The sequence below is a fragment of the Desmodus rotundus genome, chromosome 4 (genome assembly GCF_022682495.2).
Source record: "Desmodus rotundus isolate HL8 chromosome 4, HLdesRot8A.1, whole genome shotgun sequence".
NCBI lineage: Eukaryota > Metazoa > Chordata > Mammalia > Chiroptera > Phyllostomidae > Desmodus > Desmodus rotundus.
The window spans coordinates 137,146,652-137,165,421 of record NC_071390.1 but is presented as its reverse complement, the minus strand read 5'-3'; the positions used below and the strand labels follow the sequence as shown (position 1 = coordinate 137,165,421).

The 18,770-nt window shown below is 48.8% G+C and overlaps 1 protein-coding gene across 5 annotated transcripts in view; it reads right to left on the bottom strand.

Moving 5' to 3' along the window:
- The window catches only part of FRMD4A (FERM domain containing 4A), a 445,706-nt gene that overhangs the window by 64,278 nt on the left and 362,658 nt on the right, over positions 1-18,770 (bottom strand). For all 5 annotated transcript variants that reach the window (XM_053922092.2, XM_071221290.1, XM_045183617.3 and 2 more), the window contains exon 12: positions 3,626-3,702. In XM_053922092.2, the coding sequence (XP_053778067.1) occupies positions 3,626-3,702 (77 nt within the window). The remainder of the gene's footprint in view (positions 1-3,625; positions 3,703-18,770) is intronic.

Sequence of the window (18,770 nt, the reverse complement as noted above, 5' to 3'; positions counted from 1 at the left end):
AATCTGAGGAAACTTGAGGTAGTCAGGACTTATGAATAATCACATTTTTTTTTCACACTTTCTCTTGTAGAAAATTTAAAGCCGCTCCCATTACCTTCCCTTGGGGGCTAAACATTTAACAGTAGGTCTTCTTCAGACCCAATTCTAAGGAGAAATTCCAATCTGGTGGTTAGTTGGTGATACTGATTTCAGGCAGGGCATTTCTCCCTTCGGTTAAAACAAAAGTTAGGAGAAAATGCCAGTACATGAAAGACAGTTGATGGCAATGGAAAAGGAGCTGGTGGAGAGTGAGGAGGATACCCCCACTTATCTGCAAATTTGAAAAGAAACTGATCTGAATGCCTCTTTTGGCTTCCATAGCAATGGCTGCTCCTGTGAGTAAATATATTTTTTTCTCCCAGCAAAGCAGAATTAGAAAGGAAGAGTTGCTTGCTATGTATTTTAGTGAAAGCAGTGAGCATTGTAGCAGGCTAGGTGCTTATACTTTCCAGGTAAAGTGACAGAGGATGAGTTAAGAGGCCTTCAGGTCTGAGTGGTTCCATGCTAGCCAAGGAGCATCTAATCAGACACCGAGAGCCCTTCTCCTGTCCCATTAACTTATCTCTTCCCTGTATCGTTCCCTCCAGTCTCTTCCCATCCCACCCACATTTCTGTTTCACCTAAACCTTAGAAACTGACTGTTTTCCAGGCCTAGAGACCATACAAACACAGTGGGCATTGAGGTGGGCACATGTACAGGGGAATAAATCCCACTGCATCTTCTGTGATCCCCTGTGCTCATCACTTCAGGAAGCACCCTGTGACCCGAATTAGTCCCTTGTCCCCAACACGTCCTATGGATGACATCTTCATATCTTCGCGACAACATTCTCTCCTGGACTTCCATCCTGTTACTTTGGTTCTGACTGCCTTCCTGGCTTGGGGAGGGGCCAACCCCTGACCCTTCCCAATATCCAATCACATTTGTCTTCCCTGCTTGAAACAAACAAGTACACAGCAACAGGATGATCGTTGAATTTAAGGAGCACCGTGAGACTGAGCAGAGCCCCTACTGAAGGCAGACTGGGCTTACAGCTTAGGTTCTGCCACTAACCTGAAGCAATTCTCTTTGCCTGCCTCCGTGGATTTGGAAAAGATATCTTTACAGCTGCAACAGACCTGGGTTTCCAGCTCTGACATCGATGACGACACCTCCCTGGCCTCTCCTGGTCTCTGACCCTTCCTGTTTGCGTCGGGGTGGAGAGGCTGTTTTCCTCTAGAGGACATGACCCTGCTTGCTGCTCAGGCTGCCTTGGGCTCCTCAAAGTGTCTTCCTCTCCTGACACACCTCTGTCCCCCTGAGGGCCCACCTCGAGCTTTAAATCCTGGTCACCCTTGGAGGGTTTGCTCAGATCTTTCCTTCTCAGGAAGCGTCTCCAGCCAGCCTGGCTTCCAGTAGCCCTGAGCATTTATGCTTCTGCCATCTGGGCCTTGGTGCTGCTGCCTGTGTATAGTGTAGCAGTAAGGTGTGTGAGCTTTGAAGTCAGACTCCTGGGTTTGAATCCTGCCTCTACCACGTACTAGCTACTTCAACCCAGAGCAGGTGACTTTGTTTCTCTGTGCCTCAGTTCCCCAGAAGTAGAACAGGAACACTAGGGCACCTACTTCCTGCGGTTACAGGGAGAACCCAAAGTGATTCACGCAAGTAAGTATTGAGAAAAGGGCTTGCACATGGTGAACACTGAATAAATATCAAGTTCCTTCTTCTGCCTGTTTCTCCAAATAGCCAGAAGTTCTTTAAGGGCGGTGGGCCCTGTTCTTGGTGCCCAAACACAGAAGCTATCCAACAAGTATGTGGCTGATCACTTTCATTTAACAGGCAAAAGGCCCACCTAATAGTATTACATGAGGTTTGGACCCTTTCCTATATCCTTGGGCTTTGGGGAAGGGAATTTAGTATTATACCAGAAATACAACTGTAGACCCAGAGAGAAAATGAAAATACCCACACCCACACATGCAAGGGTTTGCTCAGGATACCCAAGTTAGCAGAATTCCCAACAGCGCACAGACGTGAAGAGTGCCCAGCCCTCCAGCTCGGCCCCTTAGACTATCCCCTCTCTAGCTTTTTTCTGTCAGGCAGCCCCTCTCTGCATCTGACCCAGTGTGGCAACATTCACTTCACACTTTTCACCTAAGTTTCCCCTCCTTCCGCACTACTAAGACTGGTCTGGTCCAGTCCACCTGGGCAAATAGCAGTGCATCCCATCCTGGCTAGACTATTATTTGCAGCGTCTCTCACTCTCCCCACCATTCGGTCTCCGCAAGTGCATTCCTGCTCTGCAGAGGCAGGGTCTCCGGACTCTAAGACCCTTCTCAGGACCCTGAAAATGCTGGGCAAGCTGTTCTCCTGCACAATGCTGCAGCCTTCGCCTGACTGCGAGGACCAGACTCCCAAACACTCTCTGTTTACTTGTCCTGTAGTGACTTTGGGGAGTGGGGTAAGCTCTTCCCCTACCCAAGGGGCTGTTTCACGCAGATTACACAACTGGGCAAGCAGCTCCGCAGCTCTCCTGGTTATCACTGGCTGCAGGACCCAGGCTGGTGTGCAAGCCTGGGCCCCAGACCGGGTGACGCCTCCCTTGCGGCCTCAGCTCTCCAGGAGGCACAGTGCCGCAGCTTGCTCTGAGCGCGCAGAGGCCATGTGCAAGGGGAGCTGGTGCCAACTCCTCGTTCCCAGGCCAGGGCCGGGGCAGGGGTGGGGGGGTGGGGAAGGCCCTAAAGTCCACATTTGCTTCTTCATGGAATCTGACCTTTCTTCTGTCTTCCCAGAACTGCCTTCTACTTGCTGTAAAATTGTTTTTTAGACTTATACAAAGCAATTTACTCTTAGGTATCAGGCTTGACTTTAGGGAATTTTGCTTCTGTTTCTGGGCTGCCTGAACTCCAGGACTGTGAGAAAACAAAGAGAGGAAAAGCAGCGGGTGCCTACTGCCCCAGAACCTTCCACGCAGGGCCTGCCGCAGTGCAAAGTGGCGCCCTATTGTTTGGCATCTGACTTAGCATTGATTTGTACGCTGGCGCTGCCTGACAGGAGATGTGATGCGGAGAGAAAAGCAACTGTGTTTCCTTCACATCCATCCACAAGGCTAACACACTAACATTACCGCTCGCAGAACCTACAGTTTAGCGCTTCGGGTGCACAGTGTCCTGCCGGACACATTCTCAGAAGCTCTGACAAACCATCCTTCAGACTCTCCTCAGGCAAAAGCTCCCCAAATGGACTCAGTCTGCTGCCGCTTGGCTTGGTTTGGTGTTGGTTACGAACAGCTACCAATCTTCCCTAAAATGCCCCCCACATGTAAAGTCAACTCCACACACACGAGCAACGAACACGTGTGGGTAGATAACCGTGGAACAGCTAACTTACACACACACACACACACACACACACGAACCCACTGCACTTATCAACATACACAGTACAAAACAAAGCTTCACTGTCTGATTTCAACTCTGTTCTCCATGACCACCCACCCTCTCCCTGCCCAAATGAACAGCAACAGTGACAGCACAAAAATATAAACATAAATAATATGCCGGGTGGGCCATGCCCTCCCCAAAGGAAAGGGTTTTCCTAGCTTACCTGCGTGGGTCATGAACTTCGACGGAAAACTTCTTTTCTCGGAAATACAGGTTTTCCAACTGCCTCCACTGGAATATCTGCACAGAAAACAAGGCAGTTTACACTGAGGAGTGCTCGGTTCCCGGCGCCTAGTCCTCTCCTTGCTGCTTAACTCCTACAGCTGGCCGTTTCCTTATCAAAGCGAAGACTGTACAGTTGTTTTCGCCTCCTCTGCGTCTTACTTCTCTCTCTCTCTCTCTCTCTCTCTCTCTCTCTCACACACACACACACACACACAAGCCGCCCTCCAGTTCAAAACCTGGCAACGTGGGTGTGGATTTTCCTGCAGGTTTCTGAACGGGAACAAAACAAGTTCTTTTCAAGTTGTTGCCGGCTGCTTTGCCTTTGTTGAGTTCTCCAAGACAGTTCCCAGCTCTGCAGACTTTTCCCTCCAAGGAGAGGGGCGGGGGAAGAGGACGGAGAGGAGGCAGGCTGGCGGGAGGGGCAGAGGGGCCAGCCCAGAGCCGCTCAGGAGGAAGCAGTAGCCATCTGCGAGAGCGCTGCCCTAGGCTTCCTCCCTCCAGTGCTGAAATGGGAAGGCGCTCAAATTCCCAGCCTCCCATCGGGACTCCACTTCCTGCCACTAATGTGTAAGAGCTCGGACTCACCCCGGTGATTCGGCAGCTCAGGAAGCCTCCCTGAGAAGGGCGGGGGCTGCCTTGACCTTATTTTGGGCTAGGCGACTCCAGATAACAACAGGAGCCTGTCAAGCCCTTGCTTCTTCCTGCAGCACAAAGCAAGCCAAGGGTCCGCTGCTGTGGCAGGGCTCGAGCAGGGGGGGGTGAGAAGGGGATGGAAGGAAGTTCTGAAAAGTGGGCAGTGAAACAAGCTCCCCAGGGGCCCCCCTCAGGCCCCTGTGGGCATTCTTCCTTCCAAGAGAGAACCCCTTAACTAAGAAGCGGACTTCGTGACTGGGAGTAATTAAGGCCGCAGCACTGCTGGGGGGTGGGGAGGGTGGCCTTTCATAGAATGAAAAAGAAAGTTACCCCAATGGGACATGTCAGAAGAGGTTAAAGTTGTGCAGATGTTATTTATATCTCATTCACACTGCACCCCTTCTATATATTTAGAACTTGAGTTTATTTTGTGAAAGAGTAACGCAGGGATCCTCTTCTTGTCTTCCCAGGCTCCTCCCAGCAGCATATGCTTTTCAGGGTGTCACCCGAGACCCAGAGTCCTATCATCTGGGGCTCTACTCATGGTTTCCCCTTAAAGACGTGAGGGCGGTTTCCCTGTGTCCCCTCAACCTCTCCTCCCAGGCCCAGGACTTCTAGTCACAGCTGGGCTGGAGGACTCCACCCCTCTGTCAAATGGCTGGAATAAAAACCGTTTCTAGAATGACTGCATTCTTTTCTCTTCAGAACCTGTTAGGCAGAATTTTATGACTGTTTTGTCCACATAATGAGGAGGAGGACCCCCACTCTCCTGTGTTACAGAGCCACCTCCTTGGTCCACAGCTCAAAGTACATGTCACTCTGAAGCCAAGGGAAGCTGTAATTTTCTTTCTTGTTTAGGGATGCCTCCAAGTGGGTGGAGAGACGTTTCAAGAAAAGCAAGCGACCAAACCACTGCACTGGCTCCAACAGCTTCGCGGCAGGTCACGAATGAAATGCTGCCGGAGGAGAACCCGTAGGACTCGGATGACAGGACCAAGTCTCAGGCTCCTCACTGATGCCCTGTGGCGCTAACTGAATCCCTCCGTGAAAACCCCCACAGTTCCTCTCAGAGCTCCCCTTGTTAGATACTTATGGACGTTCCACTTGAACTTAGCCACAACCAGAAAAGCACCGGAACCTTTGGATTCCCTGGCAGGAGCATCCAGTCCCAAGCAGCCAGCACTCAGGTTCTAGAGTCTGACTGCGTCTGTTTGAATCTAGGTTTCCTACATCCAAGCTGCCGGCTCTTCAGCAAGTCGTAGCACTTCCTTTAGCCTCAGTTTTCCCATCTGTGAAATGGCACTAGCAGCCCCTTCCAGGTACATCTTGGCAGCAACAGACCCTCGGCACGGCTTTGGCACAAACTAAGCACCCCACACACTAGATCTTACCATGATTCCTAATTGTTCTGACTCCTCCCAAATCCTGGGAAATGAGAGAATACCTCAGAACCAAAATTACTCCTCAGCTTCCTCACTCAAGCTCTCAACTGGGGTTTAAGAAAATATAATTTGATTATCTGCACGCTGGAAACCTCCAAGGAAGTGTCTGATCAGTCCCTGCCTCTCTCTCTCTCCCTCTCCCCGCTTTTGAGGGTAAGGGTGGATGGAAGGTGGCTGGTCCCTGGGGGGAACCTCAGCCCCTGTGCTGCCCCACCCGGGCCAGGACCACCATCACGGGCATGTGACCCAAAGGCCCGGGCTCAGAAGGGCCCCCGTCCGGTTTAGCACTCTGCTGTCACCATGCTGAAATTCTCTGTAAGTCTGGATGAAGGGCCCCGCGTGGTCATTCTGCGCCAGGCCTGTACACTATTCCCTGGTCCCCATCTTTGGTCCCTACTGGTTCGGGTGCCACAGGCACTGTCCTGGGGTCAGCAGCATTTGTGGGAAGGCGCTCTCTCTGCATCTGCTGTCTCCACTCCAACAGGAGGAAAGAAGGGAATCCTGGTGCGGGCTTGCCTGCAAGCATCTCCCTTGGGCCTCTTATCTGGAGCCCCTACGCCTGCTGAAGGACCCTCCAGCCAACACTCAGAGCCGTGGGCTCCCTGGCAGCTCCTCCCTCCCCAACTCCCTGCAAAACAGGACAAACTTGGGCTTCCCTTACAGTGCTCCCCATGCAGTTGGTGCGGAGGGCCCCGCCTCAGCCACCCGCCCAAACCCTGGGCTCTGCTGCCGGCCCGCAATTCGCTGCCACTGCTGCAGCTGCTGCGGCCACCCAGACTCCTGTCCTGGGCCCAGCACCCTGGCCGCCCAGCGCTGGCCTCCCCCTAGGATGAGGTCTGTAGACATTTTCTAACAGGAGCAGAGCCACGGCTCTGCCTCACATCTGCCCTAAAAAGGGGTTTAAAAAACTATTTTTTGCAAATGAAGTGCAGGGGAGAGAAGTGGGAGTGAGGTGACTGCAGTTTTTCAGGATGGGATTACACTGGGACATTAGCAGGGTCCCAGGAACCAGGCACACTGGCCTGACCCTTTCTCCTCACTTGGGGGATGAAAGGGGCTGGGCAGCAGGGGTACCAGGGCAGCCGGCTGCTGCTGTGCACCAAGGGGGCTGGCCACCAGCTGGCTGCCCCTGGCTGCAAGGGCACTCACTGTCTCTTCACCAGGGCTGTGCATTTCTGCCCCTGGGCCCCACAGCTCGGAGGCCCTGCCTGCTAAACCCTCCACTGAAGCTGGCTGGGTAACAACAACAAGCAAACAGAAGATGCTTCACCCTGCCTCTCTGACAACAGGCTACACTGGGCCCCAGATGTGCCGGTTTGGGGGCAGCTCCTGATCATCTGTGTCACTTTAAGAGAGACTTCCTGGCTCAGTACAGCTGCTTCAGAACTCTGGCACCAGGTAAAGATGTCCATGTGCTTTGCGACTCCAAACAGAGACCCACCAGACACACGCGGTGACCATTACGACTGTGCTAGCTCCCTTAGGGTTTGGCAGGGCTCCTACGGCACTTATGCCCAAGGACCTAATTCGAAGATAAAACACATGGGTCTATTGATGACCAAGGATTTTTAATTAATAAATTTAAATCAAGGCTTTTCTAACACACTTCATCGGGGCATCTTTTTTTTAAAAGATTTTATTTATTTATTTATTTACTTATTTATTTATTTTCAGAGAGAGGGGAAGGGAGGGAGAAAGAGAGGGACAGAAACATCGATTGGTTGCCTTTTGCTCACCCCCAACTGGGGACCTGGCCTACAACCCAGGCACTGGTCCTGACAGGACATCAAACCAGTGACCTTCGGTTCACAGGCCAGTGCTCAATCCACTGAGCCACACCAGCCAGGGCTTCACCAGGGCATCTTTAAATGCTCCGAAAACATCCCTTCTTTGATCTTTTAGCATCCTGAGAAGTGGGAATGGGAAACTTTCTTATTGAGGAAAATGAGGCCCAGAGAAACTAGGAAAAGTGCCTAAGGCCACACAGCAAGTCAGTGAAGGAACCAGAAATAGGAGTCAAGGGCACCTGGCCCATTACTCTAACCTTCAACCATGTTCCTTTCCACAAGGGCCCCCGATTCATGGGAAGAGGTCTTACTCACTAATGGCTAGTTGACTTTATGAGTAGAATGATTTTTACAAGTGAGCAACAGTGTGACTGTAAGAAGTATAAAACCCAATCTGTTTAGTCCTCTAGAGTGACTTTTCTTCCCTTTTATGCTGGAAGTGATGTTACTTCTTTCTCTTCTGACAGATCTGGATTCCTCTAGTTGTCTACTCAGAGGTGCCTTAGTATTCGGTAACGTTCGAGAGAAGCCTAACAACAAAAACCATGATTAAGAATAGCCTTAATCATCTGCGCTTGCCCTGATTAAATGCAGAGACACCATTTGGAAGTGGTTTATGGAAATGGGGTCTGTCCCTCTCCTTGGAGGGCTGGCACTAGATGTGGAGTCGTCGTTTCTGACCCAGATTGTGATTCCCAAGAAATGTCCCAATGTATAGAATAGGGGATGGAAAATGTTTTCCCATGGAGAGCAAACAAGAGTGGCTAATAAATACCACCTGCAGCCCCAAGTGGGACAGGGTACCTGTAAACACCTAAAGGGCAGGACCTGGTTAGTGGGTCCCATTAGCTGGTCTTCTGGATTCCCACATCCTGTGTACAGCTGCCGGAGCAGGAAAGGGCTAATGTTACCCCCGCCCACCAGGGCCAGACGAAGGGGCCTTGACTCCATGAGACTTCCTCCCTGAAAGTGTTTCCCGAGTGCTAGGGTAGCTCATGGGTGGTGGGACAGCTTACAGAATGATGCAGAAATAAAGTCTTGAGAGGAAGCTCACTCTAGTGGCTCTGATCCTTGACTGGGACTTCAGGGAGTCTTGTCTTCCTCCTGTCCCTGAGGATGAATCACCAAGTCCCTTAATGACCTCTCTCTGAGTAACTTCCTGCTTCTCCTAGAGGGGCCATTATGCAGAAGGCCAGCACCCGTCTGGTCCAGCCCCCTCCTTTCCCAGATAAAGAAGGCCCAGTGGAAGGAGGTTAAGGGACTGGCAGAGGTTAAATAAGTAACTGATGTTGAGACCCACTTTTGTGATTTCTGTCCTGGGCTCTTTCTAACACACCAGGGAGTCCTGACAATGAGTGAGAACAAGGCTGTTTCAAGCTGATGATTAAGCAAATGATCACTTCTTCAAAGGCCCTTGGCAGTCTACAGGACGCTGAATGCTTTCCAAATACCAGCAAGGAGTCGTCTTCTAAGAAGAATTAGACTCACGGCCAGGAATAGTCTCCGGGCTCAGAGGAAACATACATACTAACAAACTTCTTTATTTTACTTCTGCTCTGTTCATTTTCTAGAAAGGCTGTCACTCACTACTTTCTGGGTATATTTATACCTTCAGTAAATAAAAAATGAATTGCCACACACCTTGGGGACTACAGGACAAAAGGAGTGGGTGGAGTTTATTTAAAATGGAAGTGCACCACAAAAAAACCACGCCTGTGTGCTCAGAGAACCTTATCAGGTGAGCCCTGATGAGGTTCTGCCATGATGGGAGAATGCACGCTAGGGAACAACAAAAGCATGTTTTTAGTGGGTTAACGCCGTATGTCAGACATTTTTTATATCAGAAGGAAGCAAGGCCTTGGAGTTTTTGGCAACATGTAATCCCCACCCCTTTCAATCACTCAAGTAGTGGTATCTACTCTGCAGGAGCCTGTGCTGGTAGGAAAAGGAAGGACATGATGTCTAATGCACATTTGTATTGTAAGAAGCTTGCAATCTAAATCTATTTCGGAAGATGCAACATCCACAAAGCAGATGGCACTCATGTAGTAATAACTTCCTGATGGAGTTTAAAATCATCTACAGTTAACTGAAGACACAAAGAAATGGAAAGATATTCTGTGCTCACGGAGTGGAACGACTGACATTGTTAAAATGCCAATGTTTCCTCGGGCAATCAACAGATTCAGTGCGGTCCCTGTGAAAATCCTAAGAGCATTTCTCACAGAAATAGAATGAAAAATACTAAAATTTGTATGGAACCACTAAAGACCCCAAATAGCCAAAGCAATCCATGGGGGGGGGGGCAGAGGTATCATACTCCCCAACTTCAAACTGTACTCCTTCAACTTCAAAGCTATAGTAATCAAAACAGTATGATATTGATTGGCAGAAAAACAGACACACAGACCAATGGAACAGAATTGAGAGCCCAGAAATAAACCCACACCTGTAAGACAAATAACTTATGGCAATAGAACCAAGAACATGTAATAGAGAAAGGAAAGTGTCTTCAATAAGGGGTGTTGGGAAAACTGGACAGCCTTATGCAAAAAAATGAAACTAGACCACGATCTTGTACAATACACACAAATCAACTAAAAATGGATTAAAGATGTGAATGTAAGACCTTAAACTACAAAATAAATAGAAGAAACATACATAATCAACAAAAGAAAAAAGCAAACAAAATATAACCAGAGACACTGAAATTAAGAACAATCTAACAATAGCCAGAGGGAAGGGGGAAGGGGACAGTGGGGAGAAGGGTTTTCAGGAGCTACTATAAAGGACACATGGACAAAATCAAGGGGGAGGGTGGAAGCAGGGGAGGGAGTGGGTTTGGCTGGGGTGTGGGGGAGTGGTGGGGGAAAATGTAGACAACTGTAATTGAATGACAATAAAATATTTTTTTAAAAAAAGAAGAAGAAAACATAGGTGCTAAGTCTTGGACATCAGTCTTAGTGATGTTTTTGTGGATTTGACTTCAACAACAAGGAAACAAAAGTAAGAATAAATAAATGGGACTACATCTAAATAAAAAGCACCTATACAGCAAAGGAAACCATCAACAAAACAAAAAGGCAATTGACCAAATGGGAGAAGATATTTGCAAATCATATATCCAATGAGGAATTAACATCCAAATTATAATAAGAACTCATACAACCCAACAATAACAAAACAGACAACCTGATTTAAAAATGGGCAGAGGACTTGAATAGACATTTTCCCAAAGAAGACATACCTATGGCCAATAGGCACCTGAAAAGATATTCACCATTACTAATTATTAGGAAAATGCAAATCCAAACCACAAGGAGATAGCACCTCATAGCTGATAGGCTGACTAATATAAAACAGACGAGGAGGAAGTGCTGCAGAAAGGGGAAAGCTTGTGCACTGTTGGTGGGGTTGTAAATCAGTGTAGCTAATATGGAAAACAGTATGAAGGTGCCTCAAAAAATTAAATGAGAACCACCACATGCTCCAGCTATTCCACTTCTGGCTATTTATTCAAAGAATACAAAAACATAATTTAAATATATATATGCATCCCTATGTTCATCGTAGTATCATTTACAATAGTCAAGATATGGAAACAACCTAAGTGTCCAACGATGGATGAATGAGGAAAGAAGATACGACATGCACATACACACAGGAATAGTACTCAGCTGTAAAAAATGTGAAGAGATGGAATCTTGTCATTTGAGTCCATATGGATGGACCTTGAGGGTATTATGCTAGGAGAAATACATCGGAGACAAGTATCATGATTTCACTCATATGTGGAATAAAAACCAAACCAAAACAAGAACAAGATGTAAACAGGTGGGTGGTGATCAGAGGGGAAGAGGTGGGGGGAGGGCAGAAAGGGTAAAAAGGGTCCAATGTACGGTGATGGGTGGAAACTGGACCTTGGGTGGAGAGCAAGCTGTAGTGTGTACTGGTACCAATTCACAATGTCGTACACCTGAAGTTCACATACTGTTATAAACCAATGTAACCCTGATTTGAAAAAGTAAGAAACCCTGTAGTTTCTGTATCAGGCTTTTAAAAATTTATGGAGTTGTCACACCCTCTTATTGAGATACGTCCCACGCTTTTGTCTCAGACAATCAATATTCACTCATCACTACTCTCCATGGTTTGCTTCATCATTCTGAGGGGCAAGAACGCTGGCTTGGAAGTCAGGAGGCCTCAGTGATTGCCCTGACTTTGTAAGTCCCTCTGCTTCTCAGCTTCCTTTCCTATAAAAGGAGGGCTGTGTGTGGGCATTCCCACATCCTGTGGATGGGTTGAAGGTCAACACTGTAAATCCCCCCGCATGTCACACTGCTTCTCTTTGGAATTTAAAAAATCCAGTAGCTTGTCTTAGAACAATTCCTACTTGGGAGACAATGCAGACTAGGACTGAGTAAAAGCATGGTTGTCAAAGCCACACTGTCTACCACTTACTGGCTGTGTAGCATTAGCAATACAATTTGTGTTTTAGTCTTCTCACCTTTGAAGAACTACCGCCAATAACCAGTTTTGTTTTCATAGGGCTGCTGTATGAATGAATGAATGTGTATAAAGTGCTTAAAAGGGTAGCTGGTATATTTATTTTTTATTATTGAGTTAGCAGTCAATAAACACTAGTTGTTATTATGCTCTTTCCCCTCCATCATTTACATGCAAGTATTATTCTTAATGTAAAAAATAAAGTTCTGAATACTTTGAACATGTATCAGGCCAAAGTACAGGTCTGTGTAATTTTCTTTCAAAGACGGCTAACATGGTGCCACGGGCATCTTAAAAAATGCTCCCTGTTCATTGGATCAGTTGTAATGCAAGCACAGGCCCGGCCCAGCCTCGCGGTCACTGCCACCGTTCGCTGAGTTGTCGGTGGGCTTCTCGGTCCCCGGTCTGAGCCGGTCAGCACCTGAGTCGGTTTTGACCATTTTCCTGCTATAACTTCGAATCCCCAAACTTTCACCCTGAGAAAAAAGGGCCCAATGGCAATGCAGCTCAGTACCCAGGGAATGGGTCGTCCTGGGAACCAAACAGGCCCCCAGCACTGGCCAACTACATCTACAAACAATTCACTTACAAAGCGCGTGTGAGTACGCCCTTCCTCACCTGCACTGAAAGAGGGCTCCTGGCATCTGTCACCTCCTGAGAGGGCCACAACCCCAGCAAAGAAAACAGTGGCTAACTCTTCTCCGCAGCCAGACCTCATGGGATCAAGATGTCCCTCTGGCCGGTGGCCTCCTCCTCACTGTCAGAGGACACGAGCTCTAAATTGATTTGGTTAATTCAGTGACAGACACCCAAAGCACCGGGCCTTGACCCCTTTCATGGATGGCCTCTTTTTAACCCATCAAAAACCTTTTAGCTTTAGCCTGATGAGTCATTACTACCAGAGGAAAAAGGGCAAGAGGGTCACCGAGGGTTAAACAGGCCTAGAGAAAAACATGCCATTTTATTTTTCCCCATTGGACTCAATTTCCTTTTCTTTTTCTCCTGGGAGGGCCTCTCTCTATATATGATTTTATTCTGTGTACTTTGGCTTTTGTTGCAGAAAGACATATCACAAAGGTTTGGCAAACGTAAAAACTTTACAGAGAAGCTGAAAGTATTTTTCCATTTTTATCCTCCGCCTACTCCTGTCATTTCTTCTCTCCTCAGAGAGGCCGCTGGGGCATGGATGAGGCTAGTGTTGGAACAGAGAAGCCAGCCAGGCAGCACCCCTGGGTCTAGCTGTGGGCTTTCTAGCCATGGGCGCTGTGACCCACTTGTGTGTGGCTTACCTTCTCTGTGCTCCAGGGTTCCCTTCAAAAAACATTTGAAAGCTAATTATACCTGCTAAGACTATGTCAACGGGAGCCGTCAAAGAAGGAATTAGTTTGAGGTATATCTGACATCTCCGAATTATGACGGACCATGTCACCTGCAGTGGCAACTAGGCTGCTGTAGGGGTTTTGTTTTGACTACTTTGGAGGGCAGCCTTTGAGGAAAGCATATGGGTTTTCTTCTTCTGTTTTGGGGGGCGGGGTTGGCACTAGGGGCAGTTTTCAGTTCTCTGGTTCAGTTCACCTGGCAGTTCTGTTGGAGGTGTGGCATCACAGCGAGTCCCCTGACTTCCCTGTGGAGGCACCTGACTCCCCAGAAGATAGGGGTAGGACAGAGAATGGGTCGGCAACTGGCGCTATGCGGAAACAAACATACATACCCATGACTAAAACCTGCACAATCAAGCTAAGAAACAAAAAAGATGAAATGACAAAACTCTACCTAATGGTATCCATGTGAAACAAAGCTGAAAGAAATTAGGAAGCCTCAGGGCCCTTCGGGAATAACTATTTGAGAGAGGCTTGCGTGCACTTTAAAACGGCAGCGCTTCCCAGGCTGGCCCGTCCTGCCTGCGGGGGAGGGCCGGTCCTGCAGGTATGGTTTCTGTGGGTACTGTGCTGGGAGGAGGCGGACTGCCTGCTGCCAGAGCCCTCAGGTGTGAGCTCTGGCTGCTCCTGCTTGGAGAGCGGCTCAGGGAGCACGGAGGCTGAGTGGGCACCGGGCCAGGGTTGGCAGCTTGCTTGTCAAGTCGGGCTGCTGCCGAGGACACTCCTGGTCTTGCTGGCTGCTCCGCAGTGGCGGCTGCAGCCAGCGCAGAGGGGACCCTGGGGCCTGTCCCACCTCAGCCCCGACTTCCCACTGGAGGGTCCAACCCCACAGCTGCCTGAAGGGCGGGAGAGGCCGTCTCTGCAGCTTGGGCCCAGGTTGAACTTGGTGGCTTCTCTCTCAGGATCCTCTTGCTGGAGCACCTGTGCATCTGCCCCACAATTTTTCCTTCCCAGAAAGATGAGGGCACTGTGCAGAGGTGAGAATGCTAACTCTAGAATCTCTGTCTTTCCAGGAGGGCAGCTCCTATTTAAAGCTCTGCTTTGTTCCTGTTTCCCTAGAAGAATTGGGAGGGGGGGGCGGGGCAGACCAACTGGGGGAACTGTGAATATGGGGAAGGGGGGGCGACAGCAGAGGAGAAAATGCAGCCTTCTACTCAGCTGCCTGTCCTAAAACCCTTTCTTTTCACCAGAGTTGCCCCAACCCCCAGCCTTCCCAGCCCCATTCCAGGCTAGTTCTCCTGGATATTCAGATACATCCCTCTGCCAGAGCAATTACCATCCCATGTTGCAATTCTCTATTCTACTCAAATGACTCCTCTCCCAGACTGAGCTCCTTGAAGGTATTTTCCTGGCACTTAGCCCAATACCTGGGGCATATTAAGCACTGAATAATTATTGTTGAGTGAACGAATGAGTGAAGAGTTTTATGAGGTAGTTATTACAGCAACTGAAGTTCAGAAAATTTAAGTCACTTTCTCAGTCACACAGATGAGGAATGGTGGTATTTGAACCCTGATCTGTTTGCTTGAATTTCAGGCAACTTCCATTATAGCAGGAACCGTCAGTGGTTGAACCTAGACATCTTGTTAAAAATACGTTTCCACACTGCAAGGGATGTGGCAAGAGGGAAGTGGCCGTGAGCGCCAGCTCAAGAGCCCCAACCCAGGACTACAGCCCTTTCTCCTTCTGCCAGCTCTGTCTGAGCTACGCTGGATTTCAAAGTGAACGGGGGGCATCTAAGGTCTCGGGAGATCAGGGGCTCAAGCTGGAATCCTAGTCCCGACCTGGAGTGACTCCTCACCACTTATTCCACCTGAAAAATTGCCTCAGTACCCTCCCTGCTCACTGGCAGTGCTGACACGGAGCTTCAGGGTACTGGGAGTGCGGACAGATTCACAGTGACACCTTCGGGCCGTGCCAGGCTTCGGTGTTACACAGGTTCACACTTTTAGGGAGGTCAGCTCACTCGGGCTTCCCCTCTGAACCATGTTCATTAAAAAAAACAAAAAACAACTCACAGAGCTTGCGAAGTATCGGACAGCTCAGCAGAAACTAGCTGAGATGTCTCTACCAAGACAAAATGAAGTTTACCGGATTCATCAAGCAGTGGTTCCCAGCGTAATGTTTCCTGCTTCAAGGAAAGGAGAGGCGGTCGGAGCACCCAGAATTGCTCAAGGGCCTGCCATACTCCCGCAATTCACTCTCGATGTCCAGTTACTATTGGCTCTTAGGATCCATTTTGTTTAAGAGACAAACTTTTTTGTTAAAAAGTAGAATGGAGGGACAGTCCAGCGGGACTGGTAGGGACTCTGTATACTTTTCATTTTCCCATCAATAGTCTAAGCTGTGAGAAGCTCTCATGCCTCCCCCCTGCTTCCTTTCCCTTACAACGCCTCACTCTCAAACCCTTCCTTAGAGGAGCTCTACTATTCGTCCTAATTTCAACGAGGCCACCACACACACACACACACACACACACACACACACACACACACACACACAGATATCCTTGAAATCGGTGATGGGTCACAACAAGCTTTTGGATATTCTGCCCTGACTGCTTTCATTCGTTTAACGTCTATTTATTGAGCGTCTACCACGTGTCAGGTACCGTGCTAGGCATACAGCAGTGGAAAAAACAGACAAGCCCTTTCGTGTTTTTGTGAGGGGAGAGGTAGGCAAATAAGAAAACTACGCAGTAAGTAAGGCAGTCAGAGGACAAACAGAAAGGAGGGTCGGAGGGGCTGTCACAGCCTGCGGCTGAGTGAGGACATACAGTGAGTGCAGAGCCCCAGGGCACCACCATGCCGTGTTACCGCAGAAAGTGCGGGAGAAAACATCAGAGGACAGTGGGATATTACTCAGCCCTGAAAGTGAATAAAATTCCAATTCATGCTACAACACAGAGCAACCTTGAAAACATTAATTGAAACCACCCACCTACAAAAGGTCCCAGATTGTTTTCCTCCATTTGAAATGTCTGGAATAGGCAAGCCCAGCAGGTCAGAAAAGTGGGTTTGTGGGTGCCTCGGGCTTCGGGAGACACTCAAAGGGACTAGGAGCTTCCCTGTTAGGACTGGTAAGTTCTAGAATGGGTTAATCATGAATCGTAAGACGCTCTCCGGTTAAAACTCCCTAAATTATTTACGAGGAGCTGGCAGTCCAGGAAACCTCCCCCTAATCCCCAATGATGCCCTTTCTTCATAAGAAGCCTCCCGCCCAATGCACCATCCCCCAACTTGTCCAACAGTTCTCCTACCAGGCCCTCCTCTCGGATCTCTGGGGTGACCTCTGCAGATAGCAGCTGTCCTCCCCCAGCCTGACAGCTCCAGCTGTCACGGCTGAGGCACCTCACAGGGGTGTCCTCCTCTCTGTGTGACCCCCGCAGTCTTTCATATGTCAGCAGGCGAGAAATCTGGCCACTGACTCATTTTGTATGGCTTTTCCAACCCCACAGCTGAAAGCATCAACTCAGTGACGTATTCACTGACAGACAGGTGGATGCAAGCATGCACACAGGAAATTTACTCAGCTGTGGCTCTTCATGTGTGTTGCAGGTGGGCTGGGGTTTGGTTTCCAGTCAAACATCAGGCCTGGAGAGCATGGCATCCGGACCCCTTGGAGTCTGTGCCCTCCTAAAAGCTTGGGACAGAACACTCATCACAAGGAGGCTGAGTCTGCTCAGGGGTTGGGACTGGGGAGCCCACAGGCCACATTCCATGCCAGTATGCACCTTCCAGAATGATTATAAGGATTGGCAAGCAGACTTGCAAAACTGCACGTAATACCAGAAACACTCATGGGCGCTGCTGAAAGGAATGGGGTGGTTGGATGGAAGGGCTCTCTGAAGTCTCCCCAGTTGCTGGCTCAGCAACAGCTTTGTCACAGATCGTGCTGGATGTTGGGTAATGACTCCACAGCACAACCAGAGCCACAGGATCTGAGAATGGAAATCCGGGCTGAGGCTGTAAGATGATCAATCTCCTTAAAGTGAATAGTGAGTAGACCTTTAGGGGGAGAGGGGAAGAAAAAGACCAAGAGCTAGCTAGGCAGGTCCCTGTGCCGGTTCAACAGGCCACGACAGGCCTTGGGGAGCCTGTGAGAGCTGTGCTGGGTCTGAGGCTGTGTGATGATTAACCAGCACCCTGGTCACTTTCAGAAGTGTCCTAGTTTGGACACTAATACCCTACGGTCACAAAAAGGCAAATGGTGTGTAATACCATTCATAGGAAGTAGTCAAGCTCAGAGAAAAAGGAAGTAGAACGAGTGGTTGCCAGAAGTGAGGGCTGAGGACTGGCTGAGTGGAACAGCTCAGATTTTGCAAGATGAAGGAGTTCTGGAGACTGCTTGCACAGCGATGTCAGTGTGCCTACTACTACTAAACCGGACACTTCGAAACGGTGAATTTTATGTTATGGGTATTTTACCACAATTAAAACAATTTTTTTAATATTAAATCCTTATGGTTTAGATGATTCTCAAACTGTTTCCCTCAGTTGGGGTATAAAACATTTAGGAAGATAGAAACTGAGGGAAGATTTTAGAAGTAAAAAGATGCGCCCTGGGTGAGCCCTGCCCAGAGAGGGGCTCATGCCTTCAGCAAACCTAGCAGGAGGGGGTAAATGAGGATCATGGGGGAGGACGTTGCTGGCATCTCCTGAGGTTAAGGGGCAGCTAAGCCTGCTGCCTGACTCCTGCCTGACTCCTGCCTGAGGAATTTAACCAAGCGAGTGTCAGACGGGCTGGGGAGGAGAGGTGTGACCAAACTGGGAAAGCAGAGACAGTTTAACTCTAAATCAAGCTTGGAGCTCTGGTTCTTACAAAGGATAGGGGGACTCTAATTTCTTAATAAAATTCATTTTGCTACTTAAACTGACTGTGTGATTTTGTGTCACCTGGGAGTGGTCCGAAAAATCAGGGGTCTGACTGCATTATTTTTTGTCTGAACACATTTAAAAGGACAGTGTGAGACGGAAGCATTTTGCCTTTTGAGTCTCAGGCAGTGAGTGTTCTTATCCAACTAGTAAAGTCTTTGGTTTTTCAGCCAGAAAAACCAACTGTGGTCGTAAGTTTCTGGGTTCACGGCTCCTTTTGGAGTGGGCGGGGCTGCTGGGTGCTCTTCTGCGGAGGATGCTCTTCTGGGACCCAACAACACTGCTCCATTTTGATTTGCTTCTTTAAGTTACATCCAAGGTCAGTGGGGCTTCCCGAGGGTGGGACCGTGATTCTGTGAGTGACTGAGAAGCTATTGGCCTCAGGGGGCTGCTGGCCTGTCTGGCTCGGTGTTTATTTGCATGTTATAAATATCAAACGTATTTGACTCCAACAGCCCTCAT